The sequence below is a fragment of the Sphaeramia orbicularis genome, chromosome 15, assembly GCF_902148855.1.
Source record: "Sphaeramia orbicularis chromosome 15, fSphaOr1.1, whole genome shotgun sequence".
In the NCBI taxonomy this organism is placed as follows: Eukaryota; Metazoa; Chordata; class Actinopteri; order Kurtiformes; family Apogonidae; genus Sphaeramia; species Sphaeramia orbicularis.
The window spans coordinates 52,354,186-52,381,391 of record NC_043971.1 but is presented as its reverse complement, the minus strand read 5'-3'; the positions used below and the strand labels follow the sequence as shown (position 1 = coordinate 52,381,391).

General features: G+C 42.5%; 3 protein-coding genes across 3 annotated transcripts in view; all 3 read left to right on the top strand.

The window, feature by feature from the left end:
- Positions 1 to 7,555, top strand: part of ubr2 (ubiquitin protein ligase E3 component n-recognin 2) — a 37,917-nt gene extending 30,362 nt beyond the window's left edge. The window contains exons 35-47 of the mRNA XM_030155402.1: positions 73 to 133; positions 477 to 625; positions 707 to 762; positions 1,005 to 1,101; positions 1,245 to 1,312; positions 1,402 to 1,540; positions 1,900 to 1,990; positions 2,964 to 3,094; positions 4,268 to 4,376; positions 4,471 to 4,605; positions 6,361 to 6,531; positions 6,729 to 6,830; positions 6,958 to 7,555. Coding sequence (XP_030011262.1) covers positions 73 to 133; positions 477 to 625; positions 707 to 762; positions 1,005 to 1,101; positions 1,245 to 1,312; positions 1,402 to 1,540; positions 1,900 to 1,990; positions 2,964 to 3,094; positions 4,268 to 4,376; positions 4,471 to 4,605; positions 6,361 to 6,531; positions 6,729 to 6,830; positions 6,958 to 7,099 — 1,451 coding nt within the window. The 3' untranslated portion in view covers positions 7,100 to 7,555. The remainder of the gene's footprint in view (positions 1 to 72; positions 134 to 476; positions 626 to 706; positions 763 to 1,004; positions 1,102 to 1,244; positions 1,313 to 1,401; positions 1,541 to 1,899; positions 1,991 to 2,963; positions 3,095 to 4,267; positions 4,377 to 4,470; positions 4,606 to 6,360; positions 6,532 to 6,728; positions 6,831 to 6,957) is intronic.
- Positions 7,556 to 10,379: 2,824 nt separating this feature from the next.
- prph2b (peripherin 2b (retinal degeneration, slow)) lies at positions 10,380 to 17,816 on the top strand. Its single transcript, XM_030155398.1, has 3 exons — positions 10,380 to 11,229; positions 13,529 to 13,775; positions 16,210 to 17,816. The coding sequence occupies exons 1-3, from the start codon at positions 10,649 to 10,651 to the stop codon at positions 16,405 to 16,407; spliced, it is 1,026 nt and encodes a 341-aa protein (XP_030011258.1). The 5' UTR covers positions 10,380 to 10,648; the 3' UTR covers positions 16,408 to 17,816.
- A 4,225-nt stretch (positions 17,817 to 22,041) lies between these two features.
- Positions 22,042 to 27,206, top strand: LOC115433844 (potassium voltage-gated channel subfamily G member 3-like). Its single transcript, XM_030155397.1, has 2 exons — positions 22,042 to 23,033; positions 26,221 to 27,206. Exons 1-2 carry the CDS (start codon positions 22,459 to 22,461, stop codon positions 26,864 to 26,866), a joined length of 1,221 nt encoding a protein of 406 aa, XP_030011257.1. The 5' UTR covers positions 22,042 to 22,458; the 3' UTR covers positions 26,867 to 27,206.

Below are 27,206 nucleotides of genomic sequence, written 5' to 3'. Positions count from 1 at the left end.
CAGTTCACCTGTCAGTTAGATGGGGGGCGGGGTCAGCTCTGAATCTGTGTTAAACAGGTGTTTGTGTTTCAGGTGCTGCAGAGGGGGTGGAGCCTCCTGTACCTGAAGGATTCATAGTCGACTTTGTTCCACCGTGAGTTGAAACTAAATAAAGTGGATTCACCCGTTCAGAACCTTTTCCACTGGAGTCTGCCAGTGTAGGTAACACTGAGGGGGGGCAGTGCTGTCCCGCCCACCCCTGAACCAGCCTGTACAGTAGGTCAGGAGGTTCTGGTGGAGCGCTGGAAGTCTATGAACAGGGGCCTGGTCGGTGGGCCTGATACCATTATTACGTTTCCATTTTGACTGAACATCAGTTCCATTGTTAATGTCAGTGAATTGATAAAGTTCAGTTTGTTTTAAATAATTTCTTTTTGAATTCACACATTTACTGTCTCGTAATAAAACCGATGATGTCACTTGTCCTTGTCCAATAGGAAGCCGTTCTCCAGCAGCGTCAGCGAGATGATCACCACCTTCAGCATGTCCACGTACAAGGTGGGGTTAAAGGTCAACCCCAACGAGCAGGACCACAGAGTCCCTGTCCTGAGCTGGTCCACCTGTGCCTACACCATCCAGGCCATAGGTGAGGGGTCAGAGATCACATGGTCAGGGGTCAGACGGGGGGGTCAGAGGTCAGGCTGACAATGTGTTTGTGTTGGTGCAGAGCGCCTCCTGATGGACGAGGAGAAGCCGCTGTTTGGAAGTTTACCCTGTCGACAGGTAACTCACCTTGACTTGAAGGTGACATCACAGGTCTGCTCTGATGACCAGAGTTCAAATAGTAGACAATTATGGACCGTAGATCAGGTCCTGAACAGGAAACGCATTCGTCAGGTGGTAAAATTCAAACAGTGTGACTTTGTTCATCCACAAACTCCATCAATGTTGTTTCTGTTCATCACTAAATGTCTCTGATAGTTTGATTGGTGAACGTTCATGTATTTGTTGTAACTGTGTTTCAGGACGACTGTCTGAGTTCACTGTGCAGGTTCAGTTCATCCTGTTGGACGGTGGCTCCACCCACAACTGTTCACAAGCACTTCATTGGCCTGTTGGCAGGTAAACAAACACCTTTACAAGCACCTGCACATCCATCACCTTCACCTGCACATCCATCACCTTCACCTGCACATCCATCACCTTCACGCCTGTACATCTTGACCCACTCGAACCACTCTGTGTGTTTGTATCTGTGTTTTTAGCCCTGGTTCCAGACTCTCAGGTAGAAAACACTCCGTGTATCCTGGACATCGACATGTTCCACCTGCTGGTTAGTTTCACCTCCTGCACCCAGTTTAACTCCAGTTTTAGTCCCAGTTTGACCCCAGTGTAACTCTGTTTATATTTGTCTCTTTTCAGGTTTACAGTGTATTGTCTTACAGCTCAGTTCACAGTCTGGACCAATCAGGACGCAGTGTGGTTGACTCCGCCCACCTCCACCTGCTCCACCTGGTCACAGTGGCTCACATGGTGCAGATCCTGCTTAGCTCTACGACAGGTGAACACACATGACCACACCTGGGTTCTGATTCAGAACCAGGCTTCATCACCATAAGTCATGTGATCAGAGTTAGTTCAGACGTTATCAGTGGAGCTCAGAGATGATGAATCACCATGGCAACAGGTCACGATAACTCAGTGGAGGCGGAGGCATGTTCCAAACTACACAAATGTGATAACAGACTATACAATGTTTGTCTAAAAAAACAATTTAAAAAATAAAGACCGGAGTAAAGGAGGGAAATCAGAGACTGAAACCTGGAAAACCACAGTCACAAACTCAGGGGTCGTTGTAGAAAACCTGCAGGTTGGAGGTCCAGGTTCAGGTTCACTCAGGCTTCACCTGTCTGTCCACAGAGGAGGTGTGCATGGAGCAGGACAGTGGGGGGTCTGAGGAGGAGGAGCTAACCTGTCAGCTGTACGACTCCCTGAGGACTCACCTGGACGGGTGAGTGACGACGCCATGTTTCCATATTGCTCTGTATTGATCTGTATTGATCAGTATTGACTGTATATTAGGGTGTTAGTGACTCCAGATTTTTTCAGATTCCAGATTTTTTTGCCAATAAAATCGAAGTTGAGTCTACTTGTCTTATGATGACGTCATCACATTGACAGCGAGGAACAACTTAGACACACAGCCGTTCAACAATGAGAAACTTGTACTGACGTTCACTGGATCATTAACAATGTACAGTACAGAGCAGAATAAAAACTAAGACAGTCCTCAGACATTTAACCAAACAAAACACAGGCTAACACCTTGATTTTTCTTTTAAATTTAACTGAATGACAAAGTGGGAAAAAGTTCAGACGGTGGCAGAAAAGATGTACAGCATGTTAAAGAAAAGAGCGCACTGTCTTCATGAACTAAATGAACAGAATCATCCAAACACACTGTCAGTCCATATTATTCTTCAGTATTGGTGGTACTTCCATGGTTCAGAACATTACTGAGACCAGAGTTTTTCTAGATCAGTCAGTTTAGTTCCTATTCTGAGTCGTCTTCTTCCTTCAGTCTTGACCTTGCACTAGTGACGTGCGGGTCTTTTATATTTGTATATTTTTTTTAACCCGCTTTTTAGAATTTTTTGACCCACCCCACAAATAAAGTGACATTTTTTGGACCCGCACCAATCCAACCCGGGTCCGCTAATCCGTGCATCACTACCGCTCACTGCGCTCCATGTTTTCATGTAGAAAGATGAGCGTATGGACATGCGCTGAAGGACGGCTTGTGTGCTGTCGAGTGATGGAAGGGAGAGAGAGAGAATGACACACGACTAGTTGACTCCAACAAAGTAACGTCGACTTGTGCCACAGACGTCGACGTGTCGACAAACTGACTTTTCAGTCAATGCCCTAGTGTATATTGATCTGTATTGATCCGTATTGACTGTGTATTGATCTGTATTGATCAGCGTGCTGCCAGAGGTGTCGTCTGGGTGGCAGCTGTGGCGTTGTGTTAAAGCTGGAGTCACGCCGTTCCTCAGAGCCGCCGCCCTGTTCTTCCACTACCTGAACTCTACAGCGCCACCTGCTGACTTGCTCGGTAAAAACACACACTGGTCAGAGCTTCACTTGATCAATAACAGCAGGGATTCACGGGAAAACATGGAACAAAGAGACAGCGCCTTTAGAACACTATTAATATACATGTTTGGGTTATATGTAAAGTTATGACTGAGATAATCATGTATGTTGTAAATTACAGGGAAGTTTATAATTATTAATGATATCCAATTGTATTTATCTGGGTTTATTTTTAACACAGTTATATATATATATATATATATATATATATATATATATAATTATATATATATAATTATTATATTAACTGATATAAACATATGTACATGTTGTATTAACCCTTTCATGCATGAATTATGAGAACCTTAATCAAGATTGTTTTTCCTGAGTTTTTTTTTATTTTTTTTATTCCTCTTTAGGCATGAAAAAAGCAATGCAATTGTTTTTTGTTTTTTTTTTGTTTTTTTATTAACCTATTTTTCATGGAGTTCCAAAAATGTCCACTTACACCATTGTGTTTAATTTTTGAAGCAAAGAAACAGGTATTTATTGATATATTGTGTGAAAATTATGAAATAAAAACCTTTTTAATGCTGCTCATCTGATGTCTTCTCACATTTTAACCTATTCTAATACTAGTCACTACTCACTTCATGGAGATGACATGCAAAAAAAAACCCTTTTGTTAAAAAAATAAATAACAATAACAAGCAATTAATTTACACTCAGACATGTCACTGCAGATCAGGTTTATCAAGAACAGCAAAGTTACAGGAATGGTATGAATTGCAGTGTGTGGGATGATGCATAAGTGTCCACTGTGTTGGCTGATATGGAACTGAAACAACAAAATCCATGAATAAACAAGAGAACAGCTGGAGAAGAACTGACCACTGTAGTGACCACAGTGCATGAAAGGGTTAATATAAATTGATATAGTGTGTGTGTTGTTTTGTAATAAAGGGGTGAATTAAAGAAGTGTTGGCTTCGTCACTCCTTTACAGATAAATTAAAAAAACAAAAAACAAAACTGTATTAAGGATTTTTTTTATATAATAGTGTCAATTGTTTGTGCTTGTGTTAATTTGCTTTTGAAATAAATGATTCCATTCAGTGATGTTATTCTACACATTTTCCTTCTCAGGTTGTTTTCTTTCACTCAGGTTTCGTCTTTGTTGTGTTTGTGTTGTAGTTCCTGGCGTTGGCCAGTGGGAGGCGCTGTGTAGCTACCTCAGTCTGCCCTCCAACCTGCTGCAGCTTCACCACAGCCACCGCGCCGTCCTGGAGCCCCTCATCCACAGGTAACTCGGATACAGGATGGACGGGTCACATGACCATAACGCCTCATTTACCGCCGTCACCTGACTCGAACGTGTGCTCCTGTCCGTCATACAGCTGGTGTCGTCATCCAGGTGTTCACCAGACGCTACGGGGGGGCGGAGTCATTGTCAGGTTTCCCCGGGAGTCCAATCGCCTCATCGAGCTGCCTGAAGACTACAGCGTCCTGATCAACCAGGCTTCGAGTTTCACGTGAGGAAAAACGCAAACGCATCAACGACCACGAGTCTGAATTCACTGTTCAACACCTGTAACGTTCAGACGGTGGAGGCTGTACTTCCATCTAGTGTTGTTTTTGTCCGCCTGTTTTCATTTTAGTTTTAGTCTAGTCTTTGTGCCAAAGTCTCATTTTAGTCTTTATTAGTTTTAGTCACGTTCATAGTTTTCTCATCTAGTCAAGTTTTAGTCGACTAAAGCTCTGAGCATTTTAGTCCGAATAATACACGACTATTTTCATCTAGTTTTAGTCGATGAAAACTGATGACATTTTAGTCTCGTTTTAGTCATGCAGTTCTATTTAATCTGGTCGATATAGTCTTGACTAAACCATCATTTTCTTTGAATTAAACCCATTTTAGTTCAAACAAGGTTATCTTATCATCCTTACGGACTCAGAAATATATTATATGCTGTTAATTATATTACATGCTGGGGGGGTATTCGTGCGGTAGAGCCCGGCTCGGGCTGCATATTTCTGTCCGAACCCAAACCGTGCCTGACACAGTTACGTCCGAACCCAGCCCAACCTGTCAGGTTCCGTCTGGCTTTGCGATAAAGGTTCATTAACGAAGATATTTTGTCATAATTTTTGCTGACGAAAGCAACACTACTTCCATCGCAATAATTATCAAAGTCACTGTTTTTACACTTTTTCATTTAAAATATTTAGTTATTTTTCTTCCTTTTTCTCTTTAACAAACATTTTGTGACAGTTTTAAATGTTTTGTAAAATAAGCACAAACTGAATCTGAAACTACACAAACCTCCGTCTGGTTTGTTCAACGTTCAAGGAAAAAAAGGATCAACACTCGGAGAGCGCAGACCTCCGCCAAGAGAGATCTGCCCCCCCCCCCCCCCCCCCCAATCACCACCAAAATGTAATCCTGTTAATCATTTCTTCCTTGTGCCAGCATCAACATTTCCTGAAAATTTCCTGAAAATCCATCCATTACTTTTTGAGTTATCTTGCTAATAAAAACAAACAAACTCGCATGTACACAAAGCAAAGTTATCACAATACCTCCTGGCGGAGGTAAAAATCCACCTTAAAACCATAAACTGATGATGATTTTTACCAGAATATAAATAGTTTTATCACCTTCACTTATCGACTCAGTTTAACTCTGTCTCCCTTTAGTCCTTGTTCATTATTGGTTTGTGTGTCAAAGTGAAACTCGTCTGATTCTGTTTTCTCTGCCTTAAACTAAATTTTTTTTTACTGTTTTATACAAAACAATTTGGTGACATTTTAAACTATTCGACAGTTTTTTCTTCATCAGTTAAAAGTGTCATAAACATCTGATATTTTTCAGATTTTTATTTCAATTCCAGTTTATTACTTTCCAGTCCTAAATAATAAATATGAGTGTGTTTTTCCATTTCCACATTTTCCAATGTGTTTTTACAGAATGGTACAAACTGAACGTAGAATTATCACTTTTGATGATATTAAATTTTTTGGTTTGATGAGAAACACTTTTCAGAGCCGGAGATTCCAACAATATTCTGCAGGTGAAATAATGAAATGTTCCTAATGTTTATTCTCCAGGTTAAAAAGTCCATTCGTTAGGTAATAAAATGTCTTGTATTTTCTTGAACTAACTGCTCATTGATCATTACAGAGAAATCCCATTGGACCGTGAACTCACCACCGTGGTTGAACTGTTTGTGGAGCCTGTAGATGTGTGATGGGTTTATTATTAACGTACATGTCCTCGTGTCCCCCAGGTGTCCTCGGTCCGGGGGGGACAAGTCTCGGGCTCCGACGCTGTGTCTGGTCTGTGGGTGTATGTTGTGTTCTCAAAGCTACTGCTGTCAGACGGAGGTGGACGGAGAGGACGTGGGCGCCTGCACCGCCCACACCTTCACCTGTGGAGCCGGACTGGGCCTCTTCCTCAGGTAACGCACCTGCACCGACGCTAACGCACCTGTAGTACTACTGTAGACGTACCTGTACTGCAGTAGTTGTACCTGTACTGCAGTAGTTGTACCTGTACTGCAGTAGTTGCACCTGTACTGCAGTACCTGTTCTTGTACCTGTACTGTTCCCATTGTGTCCGTTGTATTCACAGTGTTTAACTCTGTTTCTTTTTCAGAGTCAGAGAGAGTCAGGTGTTGTTCGTCGCAGGTAAAACAAAGGGCTGTTTTTATCCTCCTCCATACCTGGACGACTACGGAGAAACCGACCAGGGCCTCAAGTACGTCAGCACACACACGCGCGCGCACACACACACACATATACACTTACACACACACACCCCTAAAACCATACCCACCTGTCTTATACATTCCTCACCTGTTTTCGGTCTCCGCCCCTGCGTCCAGGCGTGGGAACCCCCTCCACCTCTGTCCCGACCGCTACAGGAAGATCGAGCGTCTGTGGCGTCAGCACGGCGTGGCAGAGGTCATAGGTCACGCTCAGGAGGCCAATCAGACGCTGGTGGCCATCGACTGGCAGCACCTGTGACGGGACCCCGCCCCCCTGCAGAGCTTGGCCAATCAGCTTCTTCCTGCGGCTTCTTTCAGGGATTTTTCTGGACGTTTGGGTTTGGGTCTGCGGTTGACCTCCGACCTCCAACCTCTGCTTGGCTCACTCCGTCCGCCAACAGGAAACGCATCAGTACAGTTTATTTTGTTTTAGTTTTTTTTTTTTTTTTTTAGAGTTTTAACATTTAAAACCTTTATTTAAATAAAACCAAAGTGAAGCCCCGCCCACTCAGCTGACTGACAGCGTTCCCTCCCGTCTCCCACCTTAAGGGGCGGAGCTTATCAACATATCGTATTGATTCTGGATTGGCCGTTTGGTTTGTTTTGGTTGTGATGTGCGTTTAATTTCCTGACTGTTGATATGTGAATGACTCTGTATAAAAGACGACATGTACAATATGTATAAGAACCACAATAAACACTGAGAAAAACACCACAGCCCCTGTCATTGGACCAGCTGTTACCATGGTAACGCCTCTGCCTCAGACCCTCCACATAAAAGAACATCATCATCATCAAACCAAGGTTATAATGGTTAACAAAAACTAACGAAATGACAAAAACTAGAATTGAAAAAACAGTTTTGTTAACTGGAATAAATAAACTATAATTAAAAGAAAAAAAACGATAACTGAAACTGTATTGTGTTTACAAAACTAACTAAAACGTAAAAATTACAGCTTAAATTCCCTTCGTTTTTGTCTTCGTCAATGTCGGATTGATACGAAAGCGATTTATTTGCTCTAGCAATTTTCTCTGCTGGCACCATATGATATTTAAGGGTCCGTCACTTGTGGTTTCCAGTCGTCTTCTGGTCCCCACTCTACCTGGAAACGTGGAGACTAAAGCAGCAGAGTCCTGTCTGGGATTTATTTGAATACGATGACAGAGAAGAAGAGAAAAGAGATGAAAAAAACAAAAACTAAGCATTTAGAAAATAACTAATACAAACTAGCAAACCTGCTCTAAAAACTAATTAAAACTAACTCAATTAGAGTAAAAAGTCAAAACTAAATAAAACTAAACTATAACGAAAAATCCAGAACTATTAGAACCTTGCATCAAACTCATCTGTAAATGAAACTGTTCATGAAACTCGATGTAATTTTAACAACTTTGATTTTGTGTGAATGTCGAGACATAAAAATGCCAGCATCATAAACCCGTTCACAGCCTTGAAACTCAGGATTTTGTTCAGATGGTGGAGGCTTTCTCACTTTCTGTTTCCAGTTGACATATTTCGTTTTCATTTTTCTCTGGAACAAACATTTCAGCATCACTACAGTTTGAAATAAGAACCAACAATCTGAAACTACACAAACCTCCGTCTGGTTTGTTCAACTTTCAAGAAAAAAAAGGATCAACAATCCACCTTTAAACAGCGAATTGATGATGATTTTTATCAGGATATAAATAGTTTTATCCCGATGACCTTTGTATTGATCAGTGATCAGGATGTGATCAGAACCAGCTTCACTTGTCAGCTCCATTTAACTCTTTTTCTCCTTTAATCCTTGTTCATTCTTGGTTTTTGTGTCAAAATTGAAACCAGGTCTGATTCTATTTTCTCTGCCTTAAACTTATTGAACTAAATGTGTTTTTACTCTTTGATACAAGACAATTTGGTCACATTTTCAACTATATGACAGTTTTGTTTTGTTTTTTTTAACTATATTCATCAGTTTAAAGGATCATAAACATTTGATATTTTCCAGATTTTTATTTTAATTCCAGTTAATTGTTTTCCAGTCTTTGGTAATATGACTTTTCCTTTTCCAAAGTGTGTTTGCAGATTGGTACAAACCAAAAGTAGAATTGTCACTTTAGATGATGTTTACATTTTTAGATTTGATGAGAAACATCTTTCAGATTTGGAGATTCAAAAATATTTTACTCATGAAACAAATGAATGTCTCTAACGTTTATTTTCTTGGTTAAAACATCCATTAGAAAAGTAATATAATAGGATGTCTTGTGATTTATTGAAGTAACAGTGACACTATTTTAACCAGATCATAGTAATTTATCATCTATTTACATATTAAAACTCATCAATGATCCAGAAACTTGTTTGTGGTTGAAATTATCCTGAATCCATGAGAGTAAAGTTACTATTTAACATCATTAAGTTACATTTAAATGAGCAATTTCTTATTTTTCTAAGTTTTGACATTTATTACACAGTCTAACTCAGTGGTTTCCAACCTTTTTTGGCTCCTGACCCCATTTTAACATCACAAATTTCTGGCGAGCCCAGACATTCAAAACAGACCCTTTTTTTTTTTTTTTGCAAAGATTAATTTGTTTTTGATCATGTAATAGTTTTCTATACTATGTTGCAAATAAACGTTAATTTTATTGGACATTTAGTCTATATAATGTCTATTATTGTGGACAGAGGCAGTAAATCCAGGTGTAGATTACTGCACAAAGGGAGACTTTTATTTTCCTTGGTCAGGATCTGTCCAGTCAGTCCAGCTGTGATTTACAAGGAGGACAATTAATACTGAACAAACAAGAACTGAAACTCTGAATTATGAAAGAGCTGCAGCATCTGAAACTGACCACAGTGAACATTTGACACAGAAACAGAACCACAGTGCTGCAGTTTCACAACCACAGTTTGTCTGTGATGGATTGGGATTGTCTCTCAACTCACCATAAATTTTTTATTAGTAAGTTTTGTTTTGTTTGTTTGTTTTTTTTCCAGTTTTTATCAATTACAAGAAATTTCAGGCGACCCCATTTGAATTCCAGGCGACCCCACATGGGGTCCCGACCCCAAGATTAAAAAACACTGATTTATGGAACTCCTCCATGAAGAAGTGATGATGATGGTGACTGTCTCTGTCAACTCAACATATATTTTTATGAGTTACGTTTTTTTTTTCTATTTTTATCAGTTACTAGAAATTTCAGGTGACCCCATTTGAATTCCGGGTGACCCCATGTGGGGTCCCGACCCTGAGGTTGAAGAACACTGGTCTAACTAATCCAGGTGTTTCTGGGTAGTTTTTTCTTTGTTGGATGAATTAACCTGGTTTGGTTATTGAGTTAATTCCTGGTTGTGTTTGGGGACATTGTTGTGTTTTGTCAGTGTCTGTTCTGACCAATCAGAGGCCGGCGCTGTCCCTGGTTCCCTCCCTGCCTCACCTGTGCAGAGGTGACAGGAGAGGCCGGAGGAAGCTGCCGCTTACATTAAACCACTTAGCGCTAAGTCGGAGGCGGATTAGGCCGTTAATGGGATCAGTCCTGATCGCTGGGTCGGGCTGACGTGTCGCAGTTCCACGCTCACATTCACACCTGGTTTTCATTCCGGCAGCAGCTCTTCCATTCCAATGGCCGACCCTCGACCCCCCAACCACTATGGACTGTCCTGACCTGCAGCTTGGCATTATGGGAATCGATCGACAAGTTGTTTCTTCAGCGTCTTTCTGGGATTAAAACGTGCCGATTCTCTCAAAGGAAACTTTCCATTTTGGACTCGATTGTTGATTTGTTGGTGGCGTTGCGTTGCTGAGTCGTCAGGATGCCGTTCATGCCGGTGAAGTTCAACCTGCAGAAGCGGGTGAAACTGGCCCAGGGCCTCTGGATGCTCTACTGGGTGTCCGTCATCGTGGGCATCCTCATCTTCAGCCTCGGCATCTTCTTCAAAGTGGAGCTCCGGAAAAGGAGCGAGATGATGGACAACAATGAGAGCCACTTAGTGCCCAACCTGCTGATCCTGGTGGGCCTGGTGGCCTGTGGGGTCAACGCCTTCGGAGGGAAGGTGTGCCACGACTCCCTGGATCCCATGAAGTTCGCCCGTTGGAAGCCCATGCTGAAGACGTACCTGCTGGTTTGCTGCGGCTTCAACGTCGCCCTGCTGTTGGTCGCCATGCTCTGCTTCCTCATGCAGTTCGCCGTCTACCTGGCATTGGCCGACGGCCTGAAGAACAGCATCAAGTTCTACAAGGACACGGACACGCCGGGACGCTGCTTCATGAAGAGGACGCTGGACATGACGCAGATCGAGTTCCGCTGCTGTGGCAACAACCACTACAGGGACTGGTTCGAGGTCCAGTGGATCAGCAACCGGTACCTGGACATGAGCAACGACGAGGTCAAAGAGTGAGTAGAACCAGGAACGGGAAGCAGAACCAACAAACCCAATGAGAACCTGACAAACACCAAGAGGTGGTCTTCGAAAACCACATCAGCCAAGTCACATTCAACCACAATTCACATCGCATTTAGTCTCTTAGTTTATTCTTGTCTAAGGTGGTGGAAGTGAAAATTCAACACAGATGAACAGAAATAACCAAAGTGTGCATTGGACCTGGAGGATCATCTCTAAGCTTCTTTTCAGAGAAGGTTTAAACCAGAACAAAGTGTCAGATGGAGATCAGGCGTTAACAGGAAGGTGTTTTTGTGTGTTTTTGTGAGATTCTGTTGAGGCAGTGGTGAGTTTGTAAAGGGGTCAGTGAAGGATAATGGAGGATTTAAGAAGGTAAAAGTTACCGTGCAGGAGGTCGATGTACCGGCTTCTCCTCTAAGTCCATAATCTGTCAAGATCTTATTCCACTTTGCAGCTTATTCACCTCCTAACATGACAAGTTTAAAGGTCAGCGAACTCCAACTCATTTACAGCGATGATGTGAAGAATATCAACCAAAAACACTTTAATGCAACATTTTTACATCATTATGTCTTAAACTGTTTTTACAACCTTCAACATTATCTTCATGTGTTTAACATTTTTTGAGGGTGGATACAACTGTGGGTCATGTTGAGGTTTGTGAATTTGGTGGATTGTTCCAGAGGATCATGGGTATTTACAGGACTCTGTGGACTGTGGGTGATGATGGTTTGTCAGTGGACCAGTGTGGTGTTTGTGGGTCGTCAGTGGTCGTTAAAAAAATGACTCATATGTGTCTTCTCCCAGGTGGTCTACAGGAAACAGGGTCATGATGAATGTTATTTTGATAGTTCCCAAAAAAGAAAAATTACATTCACTTCAACGGTTGATATATAAGTTTCTTTCATGTTCATATGTTTACGTTACATTTATGTTGGAGTCTGTTTTGTGCTCGATCCAACCATTGTTTCCTTTCATATAGTTCTAATTCTAAGCTAATGGCGGCATCTGTTTTCTCCATCCGTGGTACCTGAATGCATCATTCACAGGTTGGTTTCAGGTTAAAACCACAGAGAAACCAACGTCTGCTGTTGGTTTCTGAACTGTTGTTTTGTAGCCAGATGTTCATGGCTTGGCTGTTGCCACATTGGCTTTTTGGAGCCAAAAGTGACCATATTTGGTCAAAAGGGATGGAGCTTCAGGAGCCCAAGAGGTCAGAGCTGAGCTAATACTAATTGCTACTTCACAAACTTGGTAAATCTGTAAACCCCATCAAGAACTGCCCAACAAAGTCAAAGTTTGTCTTGTTAGTGGAACCTCTTAATGACATCTACAGTGAAACTTTTTATCAGTAAAGAATGACTCGAACTGATGTAAAGATCATTAGAAGTCAAACATCTGAGCATCCTGTCGGTGGTATTACACTTGAACATGGTAAACATTGGCTTCACATCCTGAACCTTCACATTCAGTGATCATATCAGACTCAGTCTCCTAAATAACGATTCTAAATATTTGGTCTCATTCTTGTAAAGATATGCAACAGACTGTATCACAAATGGTATAAAAAGTATAAAAAGTAGAGGAGCCAACACAGATCCCTGAGGAACTCCAGATTTCAACTCCAATTACCAATAGCTACTGTTTTGAACTTCACTTAAAACAGTTAAAATAATAATGTAAATAATTTATTGGGTTATTAATAGCTCATTGTTCTATGTGCACAATCATGTTCTTGAAAGGTAGTTTTCTTATTTTCATGATCACTGTGGCTAAACAATTTACAAATGTACATTTTCAGTCTCTGAATCTGGAATGGAGGGTAATATTTAAATTGTGTAAGAAGTTTTTTAAAATGTAAAATGAATAGTGTTGTTTGATAAATGTCCAGTTTAACCACGTCTACATCAAACCCAGAATCTGATGCTTTGTAATATGTAAAACTGATTTCTTTAATTAGTCTGATTTTCATTTCCAGATGTTTTATTAATTGCTTTGACGTAAATCTATGGTTTGGGTTCAACTCAGTTAAAGATCTTCATCGTCTTCCATCAGTGTTGAACTCTGACTGATTTTATTTTAGTTTAAACTGTGTTTTTTTTAAATTTATTATTACATCGACTACAGAATGAGCCGCGATAAAACTATACCCTGACCTTTAGCTTGACTTCCAGATCTAACCCTTATGTTCTTTAACAGTCAGATTTAGCGCTAACCGCTAACAGCAGCTAGAAGCTAACAGGGTCATGTCTGATTGGCTGTGTTTGACTCTAACCCCGCCCCTGTCCTCAGTCGTCTCCTCAGTAACGTGGAGGGGAAGTTCCTGATGGACAGCGTCCCCTTCAGCTGCTGTAACCCCGGCTCGCCCCGCCCCTGCATCCAACATCACCTGACCAATAACTCCGCCCACTACGACTACGACCACCGCACCGAGGAGCTCAACATCTGGACCCGGGGCTGTCGGGAGGCGCTGTTCTCCTACTTCAGCAGCATGATGAACAGCATCGGAGCGCTCGTCATCTTCACCATCCTGCTGGAGGTAAGACCATCAGTGGCCGATCAATCAGATGAGTACTTAGCCAATCAATCAGCTGCCAATCAATCAGACGATCAGTCACATCTGTAAACACTGAGTAGATCTAAGCGTCCGCTGACCTTTTGGTACAGCGTACCTCCTAAGTAACAACATTAGAATTCAGTTGAACCTCTTCAGTGTCTGTTCTTTTTCTTTGTTTCTACCTTTGTCTTTTTTCGTAATGAAGCCAAATATATCATCACACGAATCAACAACTTATCACATTTACAAATCAATCTGTCAGGAAAAAAGCAAAGAAACTTGATCTTAAATACAACAGGAACCAATGGGTGGCTGGATCGAAGAACATTAATGACAGCGTTTCAGTCGAATATTGATCTCCATCAGAAGGTCTGAAAAACAACAGGGACTTCTGCCTGTGAATTGTCTTATTTTTCGTCTTTTCTCCAGACTTGGTTTTAGAGCTGAACCTCTTCTGGGGATAGATCAGTATTTTTTTTTTTTTTCTTTTTCATTTACATAATGAAGTGGTAATGACATTCAGCAAAAGAAGCATCAAAACAACATTCAAATTTAAATTCTTTCTCTTCTGAGAAAAATTTAGCCATAAAATTGAAAAAACATCAAAGTATTTTTTGACTTAAAACTGTGTTGTGTGGAACTTCTTATTGTTAAATATAATATAGATAAATATAAAAAGTAAGTTAAATCCATATTTAATACACAGACAATTACACCTACATCCTGTAAAATGCATAATCGTCCATTTAGGAGATTTGCTTTGGTCATTAAATAACATGGACTATCTCTTCATGCAGTGAATTTCATTTTCAATATTATTCCTTAACGTTCTATCATTTTCTTCTAATACTGAGATGATTACTTTCTATTTTAAGTCAATACAAGATGAAAACAAGGTAAAAGACAAACACATCTGTCGTCTTTGGTTTTGTGATTTTATAGAACTTATGTTCATTTTGTTTAGGTTGATTTCCAAAATCAAGATAAAGAAAAAACAGACTTTGTCTCTTTAATAAATATTCAAAAATATTTTTGGGTAATTCATGTAAAAATATGCATCAGTTCATATCACAAATGGTACCAACAGTACAAAGAGTACAGGATCCAACACAGATCCCTGAGGACTTCCAGAGCCCACTGTTTGTAAATTATTAAAAGAAATTGCTATTAATTACTTCTTCACTCTGTCATCCATGAATTATGCGGAAAAAATTCCATAATTTTACATCAAAATTATGAAATCAAATACAGAACGCAATCTCTTCAAATGATACACATTTTCTTTAAAGTGTCCGTAACCACATAAAGACCATATGACGTGTTGGCTGTGGTTAAATCTTCAGTCTGCTGCTTTTACTTTGACTAAAGAGAAAGTGAGTTCAAACGGGACGATCGGAGGTGAACACAGGATAAGTTCTGTTCTTAATCTCATGATTTGAAACAAGATAATCGCAGAACACCTGCAGTAAATTAACCTTACATTCTTAGGGTTAATTGATTAGCAAGTGATTAGCAGACGTAATGGAGACAAAGCTGATATTTGTTCTCAGAGCTACATGATAAAAACACTGAGCTGCATAAATGTTCTGTGCTCAGATCTGTCCAGCGTTCGTTAAACTGTCTTTTAATGTCAGATGTTTGTCAGAGTCGTAAACAGCACTGAAAGCGTTAATCTGAGTGCTTTGTGCTGTGACTCCAGACTCGGTGGGACTCGGTGGCGTGTTAAGATGCCGGCCGCTGCTCAGGCTCATGGGATCAGAGTCTATTCTGGGGGGTTAATCTGCCTGCTGCAGCAGCAGGATGCATTCTGGGAAAATAAGGATGAGAGACGCGACCTGAGACAAAAGACATTCAGTATCTGGGTCAAAAAACAAGTTTGATCTGCACCGTGTCAAGGATTTAATGCCAACATCCTGGACTAAATACAAGGACCTCACCTCATGGGGCTCAGACTCACCTGGAGTCTCTAAATTAATTTCACAAACTGGACCAATCAGGATTCAGATACAGAACCGTGAAGATCAGCCAGTTCTGACCGAGCAGCATCACATCAGGGAAAACACAGGCCGTCACATGACCTACATCTGAGACCAAATAATTTACATTAAATAAATATCAAGATAAACATTTATTGATCCAACTTATTGTTGTCATTGAATTATTTCCCCATTTTTAGTTTTTATATTTTGACCACTGATGAGCTGTAATGTAAGTTACTACCAACATTTCATTGTACGTCTCAGACTCAAATGGAGCTTATATAATGAAATTCAAATGGGTTCAAGTATCAGTCCATGAGGGACTCCTCAGTTGTCAGACCTGAGATGCAGAGTAAAGTTAAATCATGTGACTGTTTTCTTCAGTTTAGCGGTTTGCTGAGGTTCTTTGTCGTCTTTCTGTCTCTGTTTTGTGTCAGTCGGCCGACATGGCGGGGCTGAAGTACCTGACCACGTCCCTGGAGACGATGGCCGACCCTGAAAACCCAGAGTGCGAAAGCGAAGGGTGGCTCCTGGAAAAAGGCGTCAAGGAGACATTTGCCGAATTCATGGCCAAGCTGAAGACACTCGGGAAGACTAATCAGGTGGAGGAGGGTGGGGAGGCTCAGGCCACCTGATAGGCCACGCCCATCGGAGGGGCCACACCCACCAAAGGACTGAGGCCACACCCCCTTCCCTAAAAAATAGGGAGAGAGCGGAGAGGTCTTCTGTTCATATGCCATCATATAACACAACATTAACACACAACACACACATGTTCAAAGGTGAACAATCCATTAAACTTTCTGTTGTATTTTCCATCTGTAAATATGTTAAACAGAGTTTATTTTTAAACAGGAAGATGAAGTAAATGCTGTAAATAAAACAACTATATAATAATCATAAAATAATAAATTAATCCCCTCCCCTTTAAAATTCCTGCCAGAGCTCAAAGAGTCAACGTCGGTCTTCTGCAGAACCCGATCACTGATCAGTATCCACCAGTCTGAGCTGATGTCCACCCTGTGCTGCAGGGACACAGTTCACCCATAGAGGGCGCTGTTCCTGCAGCACAGATCAAACTAAACCTAGACTTGAAATTAAGAGATTTTTGCCAAATGTGTTGATTAAAAACAAAGCTCAGCTACAGAATTAATGCTATGTTGATATTATCATAATGTTATTTTCAACGATTATGTTATTGTTTTCCCTTGTTTTCATCTGAATCCGTCCGAACTCTGGTCCGGGCTCTGGTCCGGGTTCTGGTCGTTACCGTCGCTGTTTGACCTCTGACATAGCTAGTTGACATAGAAACACCCGGCCGAACGTCTCCTGCTGTATGATCCGACACAAAGATGGAGATCAGTGCTGCCCCTGCTGGTCAGGAGTGCAACTGCATGTGTAAATGCCTCCTATAGTCAGACTGCTGCAGTACCACTCCTGACCAGCAGGGGCAGCGCTGAGTGTTTGTATGTATTTCTCGTCTCTTTCTCTTTTATTGGATTTCTTGAACATCGTCTTTTTAACTTTTTATGTACAGTGCACATCATGTACCTTGGTTTAAGTCCATACTTTGTGTTTTTTAATGTTTGGTGATAAACTGGTAGGAGCTTCAGTTTCCTCCTTTAGAGGAGTAATGGTGACGGCTGCTGTGGAGCTAATGCTAGCTAATGTTAATGCTAACATCTGTAATAGGAGCAGGTAGAGGTTGTTGTAGCTGACTGAGCCTGTCAGACGGAGTTCAGGGTGAAAACCTTCCGGTTCTGTCCGAACAATTGGAACGTGTTGTTCTGTGAAGTCGTAGCCAAAGCAACTCGCACTGAATGAAACCAGTGAAACCAGCAGAGTGTGGACCAGTTGTACAGTGACGTAGTCTTTAACATGTACCCAGGAAATCAGGTTTCAGTTCCAGGTTGTAATATTTGTATTTTCTGTACTTTTCTTTGTAACATGGACAGTTGTGATGTTTGACAGTTGTTGTGGGTCGGTGGGAGCTTGTAGTCGCTCCACTATGTACGATAAAATCTATAAAGGCTGTGACACCAAACCGACTGGCTCGTCTTTTATTAACGCTTGTTGAGTTGAAGATACAAACACAACCATCTCTTTAGCCACTTTTACACAGAGATCCCAGAAAAAAGGTGAGATGGTGATCCCACCTTATATCCACAGCCAAGCCAGAGGAGGAACAGAGGTGAGACAGGATGGACTTTTACACAGAGGACCTGCGTTCTGGAACTAAAGGGTGGGGGTGAAGTGGGGGGGTGAAGCAGTGCAGCTTGTAGTGGGATGTATAACTTGCACATTGGAAACACTCCGAGCATAGCGGTGTTGCTAACCTCTCTGGAGTCTTTTACCGTTCCACAAATGTTAGCATGGATAGAGTCCTCTGCACAAAGTGACAACAGTTCGCAGATCTCGCCATCTCCTCAGTTTGACATCTTTGTGATATGTTTGTTTACTGTACACAGCCCACGCTCATTTTTCAATCCCCCCAGTGCGGGGGTCACACACGCAATACGTCATCAAAAGGACACCTTGGTTGCGGAACGAGAGGTGTTCCTTTAACATAGTGTTCCAGAATCACGAGTCTACCTTTATCAGGGCTCTGTTAGTACCTACAGTAGAGTTACAGAACCAAGACACAGGTGGGACCAGAATGTCATGTGTGTGTGTGTGGGGGGCTTTTTGCATGTTTTCGGGGGCAGAAAAGTAATGTGGGACTGGGGGGATGGGCATCTGTCATTGCCGGACTGGGAGGAGGGGCGTGTCTGTGACGGTCAAACGGGCTCTGTTCAGCTCTGGTAGGCTGGACCAAGGTTCTAATAGTTTTGAGTTTTTCATTATAGTTTAGTTTTATTTAGTTTTGACTTTTTTTTCTCTATTTCAGTTAGTTTTAATTAGTTTTTAGAGAAAGTTTGCTAGGTTTTTATTAGTTTTCATTTTTTTGTAAATGCTTCGTTTTAGTTTAGTTCTAGTATTAATTTTATTTTCGTCAAATCTTTTATCTTCCTCGTCGTCATATTCTCATAAATCCCAGACAGGACTCTGCTGCTTTCTCCCAACTTTAGTCTCCATGTTTCCAGGTAGAGTGGGGACCAGAAGACAACTGGAAACCACAAGTGATGGACCGTGAAGTGTCATATGGGGCCGCTAACTAAAATTGCTACAGCAACATAAATCAATTTCATATCTGTCCGACACTGACAAAGATGAAAACAAAGGGAATTTTATCCATAATTTTTATCTGTTTTAGTTAGTTTTGTAAACACACAATACAGTTTCAGTTAGTTATCATTTTTTCTTTTTATTATAGTTTTTATTTATTTCAGTTAACCAAAATGATTTTTCAATTCTAGTTTTCATCATTTTGTTAGTTTTCGTTGACGATTATAACTTTGCCCCCCCCCCCCAGGCCACACTCCCGGCCCTGACAGAGGTGGGACTAAATGATCCCACCATTTCGTTTACACAGACGTCGTTCCAGAATAAAGGTGAAATATTTCGGTAATAGAAGTGCTGTGTTAAGGGGGCATCGGTCTTTACCCACTGACTCTGTATTACTCACTGATTCATGATTCACACCCAAACTCTTTTCACTGTGGTGGTTAAACTTCAGTACTAATGTTCTCAGTAGGAGTTCCACTCATTTGGTCTGGTACCATGTCTTTGACCATTAATAGATGGGCAAATGGGTAGTATAATATAAAGAATATATGACAGACTGTGATGGAATATTAGTCTAATAATTCTATAAATACTTCGATAATAGAAATGTTCATGTGTTTTAAATGCGTCTGTGCTGGTGACCAGTGAGTCTTGAGATGAGCGTCCACAGATCAGCAGATGCAGATCATAGTCGTACACAGTCTGAATCAGTCACATGGTCAGGTCTGTGCTGGTCAGTTTCTCTTACATTGTGTTATAAATCGTGCCGTACATTTAGCTGCTCAGGGTGTTCTAGTGTGAGTGTTTGAGTCTGAAAGCAGATAACCAGCAGATAATCAGACTTAATGAGCTCAGAGAACCAGATTAACTACTGATGTCAGCTGACTCTGCTTATGACGCAGGAGGCAGCGAAGGCCGTCCTTTAAAGGACGAGTTCACTGTAAACTGGCACCTCGAACCAGGATCCTGGTCAAGATCCAGGTCCAGGTCCTGATTCTGGTCCTGGTTCTGCTCTTTCCTTTTTTCACATTCAAAGAATCAAAACTTTTCAGAATAAACTTATTATTTAACAAAAAACTGTAACTGACCAATCAGAGAGCTCTTCACCATTTGTTGCTAGGCAGACTTCAGACCTGTAGCCATTTATTGACCCTGATGGTTCCTTGAAACCCTCTGACCTCATGGCGGCCACCTAGTGCACAGCGGAGGAAGTGGTGTTTCCAAATAGTATTCAAATAAAGATGTTGTTGTTGTTGTTATTCTTGTGTTAATATATATTGTGTGTGTTCCATAATTCACATAAACAGTTAAGGCTGTTTAAATCCGTCCACAGTCAGTAAAAGTGAGGGGAAGAGTATTTGTGTCAGAATGTGTTTGGTACACATGTGTATTCCATGTACTTTGCATTCATCTTCTTTTTCAGCCGATGTTTTTATTCTTTTCTGATTTCTTTGAGATAATTATAAGTTCTTCAATCTGTTTAGACATGATCTTTAAAACTACACAGACTGGAACAAACACAACGAACATCTGAACATGAACTCACAAAGGACGAATTCCACATGGACACAATAAACGGTGTTTGTGATCAGTGAAACATGTAAAGACATAAAAACACAGATAATGAAGTAGGAGTTCAGAGTAAAAACCCTGAAACTGAGGTCTGACTCCGCCTCTCATCTGTGTCCGGTCTTTGGACTTACACCACTGACCTGAAGATGACCCTGCAGAGGTCAGAGGTCAAGGTTCAGCCAGGGGGCCAGGGTCACCCTCTTTCAGTTCTGCTCCTGACTGGCTAAGGAGGAGGTTGGAGGCGTGGCTTCAGCCTCAAGATCATTAAATGAAGTTTAGTGGGTTAAAAAATGAGGGGTCACGGAAAGGGGTCTCTGAGTGGGGTCAAAGGTCGAGGTCAGGTTTATGTGTATTTTTAGCTGAAGCAAATATAATGGGATTAAAGTGAACCTGAGGAGGATTTAAGCTGTGATCCAGTTTACATGGCACGCAACACGCATGAAGTTTAATACACACATTTAATATATGCAACACATTTAATACACATGTTTAATACACACAGTATATTTAATACACACTGTACATTTAATATATGCAACACGTTTAATACACATGTTTAATACACACAGTATATTTAATACACACTGTACATTTAATATATGCAACACATTTAATACACATGTTTAATACACACAGTATATTTAATACACACTGTACATTTAATATATGCAACACGTTTAATACACATGTTTAATACACACAGTATATTTAATACACACTGTACATTTAATATATGCAACACATTTAATACACATGTTTAATACACGCAGTATATTTAATACACATAGAACATTTAATATACACATGTGTAACACATATAACACTAAGTACTTTTAATATACACATGTTTAATACATGTAACACGTGGTACATTTATTACATGCAACATGAATTACGTTTAATACATGTAACGATGAAATGGTTATTTCCAGTAGAAACATCTTCATTTAACCATGAATAAAAGTTTGGTTTGGTTTAATTCTTCATTCCATCTCAACCTGATGATGATGATGATGATGATGATGATGATGATGATGATGATGGGTTTGCTGTCAGTCATAACATGAATTCATGGTTATGTTAAAGTGTTTCCGTGGATGAAACAACCTGTCAAACGTTCAACACTGAAGATGTGACTTCACATAAACATCCAGCAGGGGGAGCCATTTGTACAAAATACACCAGTGACAAACCATCATCATCATCATCATCATCATCATCATCATCATCATCATCACACTGCAGTTACTGAAAAAGAATTAATTTAATTGAAGGTTTAATTAGACATGAAGCTGATGTCACTGAGATGTGAAACAGGAGAAATAATAAAAGCAGAGGAGGAGGAGGAGGAGGAGGAGGGGCGTAAACACTGAGGGGTACATGATGAAGATGAGGGCTCAGTTTGTCTGAGTCAAAGCAGAGCAGAGCAGCTCTGACAGCTTGAATCATCACTGTGATCCTGATACTGTCTGAGAGGAGGAGGAGGAAGAGGAGGAGGAGGAGGAGGAGGAGGAGGAGGAGGAGGAGGCGATGCTCGGTGGATCTTCAGTCTCACATCCAGGACTTCGACAAACGTCCTCCATGTGGTGAGTGCGGAGCGTCTGAGTTCTACTTTTACTCAAACTGGACCGACTCCAGACCAGAACCTTCTGACCGGTTTAAGGACCAGAACCTTCTAACCAGTTTATGGACCAGAACTTTCTGTGCAGAATAAGGACCAGAACCAGACTGGTTTATGGACCAGAACCCTCTGACCAGTTAAAGGACCAGAACCTTCTGAGCGGTTTAAAGACCAGAACCTTCTGACCAGTTAAAGGACCAGAACCTTCTGAGCGGTTTGCGGGTCAGAACCTCAGAGGTGTTATGTGACGCCTCTATCTCTGTGACTCTGATCAGATGATCATCCCATCACCTGATTCCACGCAGACGGACGGAGGATCTGATTGGACATGAAGTTCGGCAGCAGTCGTTGCACCCTGAACGTGGGTGGTCGCAGGTTCTCCTTCTCGGTGGAGCTGATGAAGCGCCTCCCTCTGAGCCGCCTCAGCCGCCTGCACCGCTGCGGGTCGGAGAGCGAGCTGCTGGAGCTCTGCGACGACTACGACCGCGACAGGAACGAGTTCTTCTTCGACCGCCACTCGGAGGCCTTCAGCTTCATCATGTTGTACGTCACACACGGGAAACTGCGCTTCGTTCCTGACATGTGCGAGCTGTCCTTCTACAATGAGATGCTGTACTGGGGTCTGGAGAGCTCTGACCTCCAGCTGTGCTGCCAGCGGCGCCTGGACGAGCGCATGTCCGACTGCTTCGTCCACTTCTTCCCAGAGGAGGAGCTGCGGTGCCCAGAGGAGCCGCAGAGCCGCTGGTTGGAGACCATGAGGAGGACCTTCGAGGAGCCCACGTCGTCGCTGGCGGCCCAGATCCTGGCCTCCGTGTCCGTCATATTTGTGCTCATCTCCATGGTGATGCTTTGCACCAGTACCTTACCCGACTGGAAGGCCGCCGAGACCCTGGACCAGCACAGGTAGGACCACCTGACCCACCGGACCTCGGACCGCCGGGTCACAGTCCAACGGTTAAAACAGTCTGGTGTGTGTGGTTTAGTGCCATCTAGTGGTGAAGTGGTAGACTGCTCCTCCACTACAGACCAAAACTACTGTATGTCTTCATTGTTGTATTTGTGGTTTTATGTCGACAGAAAACATTCATTAACTCCTTCTGTTCCTTCAGTCAGATCCTCCTGAATGTGACACGTTGAACCTTTAACATCATCACCAACACTGGAGTCAATGTGACGCCGTTAAAACACGACCGTGGTATAGAGGGTCTGCACGTGACGTCACCACTAGTGGAAGTCACCACGGCTCCGCCCACTGAGTGGCAGAAAGAGGGAGATGAGTGACAGCGTTGGTTTCAATCCTGTCTGAACTGAAGAACAATATTGAATCAAAAATGGGGCAGAGCTGTTGTGAGATTGGCTGTATTTTCAGGTTCTTAAAGCAGTGGGAGCTATCGTTTACAGACACCCAAAGACAAAGAAAAGAGAAGGAGATGGATCCACAAATCCAGGAAACCAAACCTAGATCTGTGGATCCTGTTTGGTGTCAGCTAACATTCACTGATGCTGTATTTTTGGGTCCAATCAGACCTGAAATGACCTATTGTTTTGGCTAACGGTCCTTCTTAGTGCAGCTCTTGGTTTCATGATCAGATCTTTCCTGGTTTTTGTCTCATTTTGTGATTGTGAACCTTGTGCTCCTACATGATTAGTAAACGAACTGAAACTGAGGCCAACCTAGTTTTACAAATACGGAGGAACTGGAGAATAAAGCTACGACGGAGTATTAGGACCACAGAAGAAAAGAAAAACACTGGGCACTACCAGAAGAAAGTCAGAAAATATGGAGATAAAACCTGGAATTTTATGAGAATAAAGTGGAATACAAAAAGAATCACAATGTTATGAGAATAAAGTCGTAGTTATAAAAAAAACTCATAATTTAACAAAATTGTCATTTGTTTATGAGATTAAAGTCGTCATATTCTGACAATGAAGCCATAATATGATCAGAATAATGTGTTAATTTAAAAACAGGTGGTGTAAATCTGCTAATTTCCCAGAAATTCCCAGGGCCCTAGTTTTGGAGCCTTTGGATCAGCTGGTTCTGGTCCTAGTTTTGGAGCCTTTGGATCAGCTGGTTCTGGGCCCTAGTTTTGGAGCCTTTGGATCAGCTGGTTCTGGTCCTAGTTTTGGAGCCTTTGGATCAGCTGGTTCTGGTCCTAGTTTTGGAGCCTTTGGATCAGCTGGTTCTGGTCCTAGTTTTAGACCCTTTGGATCAGCTGGTTCTGGTCCTAGTTTTGGACCCTTTGGATCAGCTGGTTCTGGTCCTAGTTTTGGAGCCTTTGGATCAGCTGGTTCTGGGCCCTAGTTTTGGAGCCTTTGGATCAGCTGGTTCTGGTCCTAGTTTTAGACCCTTTGGATCAGCTGGTTCTGGGCCCTAGTTTTGGACCCTTTGGATCAGCTGGTTCTGGTCCTAGTTTTGGAGCCTTTGGATCAGCTGGTTCTGGGTCCTAGTTTTAGACCCTTTGGATCAGCTGGTTCTGGGCCCTAGTTTTGGACCCTTTGGATCAGCTGGTTCTGGTCCTAGTTTTGGAGCCTTTGGATCAGCTGGTTCTGGTCCTAGTTTTGGAGCCTTTGGATCAGCTGGTTCTGGGCCCTAGTTTTGGACCCTGGTTGTCAGTCCTGATGAAACCATGTATATTAGTTTCAGGTCTAAATAGCGCTGACCCCCTCCCCCCTGGATCAGGTCTGGATCCTCCATGTGTGTCCACATGTCAGTGTTCATGGACCACTTGTTCTTTGGTAGCTCGTACAGATCCATGTCCAGTCCAACTGTCCTTCATTTAATTTCAGATTTCCCATGTTCCTTTGCTCTGGCTGTGTTTACTGCTATACTGCGTCATGTTGAGCAGGTTGGTTTAAGACACTCAGTCTGACTGAGAGGGGCGTGGCCTGGGGGGGGGACGTATGTGCAGACCCTCTATTTATCCAATGTCAGAGTAAAGGTTTATCAGTGGTTTATTAGTGGGTTTTATGTTAAACACCTAATAAACCATTAATGAACGTGTATGAAGGATTATGCCGCGTCCTTTTAGTGTTTACTTTATCATGTCCGTCTAACATCTGATTAAAATATTGAATACAGAGTTAAGAACATCTGCAAAACAGGTCAGACTCAGATCCAGACCAGGATCTGAAACAACCATGAGTCCACATCAGTAGAACGGGTTGAACTTATGGCTGAAACAGTTAGAACACAACGCTGACACTGAACTGTTGATGAACCCAAACTGCAGCATAAACACTCACTGACTTCACACCAACTCAAAGAAAGAGCTGAAACTGTTGAAGGGTTCTATTAAATTAAAGTACAGCTGATCCACCTCGGAACCTGATGAACCGATGAACTGAAGTCAATTTATCATTTTGGTCAGAACCAATGGACTCAGAGGGGCCGACGGTCATCTGAAACATCTAAGACACCTGAAACATCTAACACATCTGAAACATCTGAAAATTCTAACACATCTCAAACGTCTCAAACACCTGAAACATCTAACATATCTGAAACACCTGAAACATCTCAAACACCTGAAACATCTCAAACATCTGAAACATCTAAAATATCTAAAACATCTTAAACATTTCAAACACCTAAAACATCTAACACATCTGAAACAGCTAACATATCTGAAACACCAGAAACATCTGAAACATCTAAAACACTTCAAATATCTGAAACATCTAAAACACCTTCTGTCATTTTTTGTTTTGTTTTGTTTATGTTATCTTCATGTCTGATCCTGGATGTGGACCTCCATGTGGACCTTCATGTGGACCTCCATGTGGACCTTCATGTGGGCCTCCATGTGGACCTCCATGTGGACCTCCATGTGGACCTTCATGTGGACCTTCATGTGGGCCTCCATGTGGACCTCCATGTGGGCCTCCATGTGGACCTCCATGTGGACCTCCATGTGGACCTTCATGTGGACCTTCATGTGGACCTCCATGTGGACCTTCATGTGGGCCTCCATGTGGACCTTCATGTGGACCTTCATGTGGGCCTCCATGTGGACCTCCATGTGGGCCTCCATGTGGGCCTCCATGTGGACCTCCATGTGTCTGATGTTCCGTCCCGTCTCTGCAGGATCGTGGAGGCCGTGTGCATCGGCTGGTTCACCGCAGAGTGCCTGGTCCGCTTCATGGTTTCCAGGGATAAGTGTGAGTTCGTGCGTCGTCCTCTGAACATCATCGACCTCCTGGCCATCACGCCTTACTACATCTCGGTGACCGTGACCATCATGACCGGGGAGAACTCGCAGCTCCAGCGTGCGGGGGTCACGCTGCGCGTCCTGCGCATCATGCGGATCTTCTGGGTCATCAAACTGGCGCGTCACTTCCTGGGTCTGCAGACTCTGGGCCTGACGCTGCGCCGCTGTTACCGCGAGATGGTGATGCTGCTGGTCTTCATCTGCGTTGCCATGGCGATCTTCAGCGCGCTGGCACAGCTGCTGGAGCACGGCCTGGACCTGGAGTCCGGGAACCGGGACTACGCCAGCATCCCGGCCGCGTGCTGGTGGGTCATCATCTCCATGACGACGGTGGGCTACGGGGACATGTACCCGGTGACGGTGGCGGGCCGCGTGCTGGGTGGCGTGTGCGTGGTGAGCGGCATCGTGCTGCTGGCCCTGCCCATCACCTTCATCTACCACAGCTTCATCCAGTGTTACCACGAGCTCAAGGTGCGCTCCGCCAGGTGCGTGCGCAGCCTGTCCGGGGAGTTCCCGCACTGAGACGCGCACACCTGCACAGGTGAACCAGGACTCAGGTGACCCGCTCAGGTAACCCCCGGACGCACACTCTTTACCCGACACACCTGTCCGGGTCAGGTGACCACATGGTCATGTGATCGAAGGAAACCTGTGGAACCTTCAGGTAAAACCCACGAAAGTAAAACCAGGATAAAACTGAGACACGCCTTCAATAAAGGTTTAATCTGTTTCATTCTGAGGTTTGTTGACCTACTAGCCCCGCCCCCCATCCCTATTGGCTCGTAATTTAACGTGCAGGCCTTCATTGGTCCATCTACCTGTCATTCACCTGGTCACGTGTCTGTCTCTGTTAGGAAAAGGT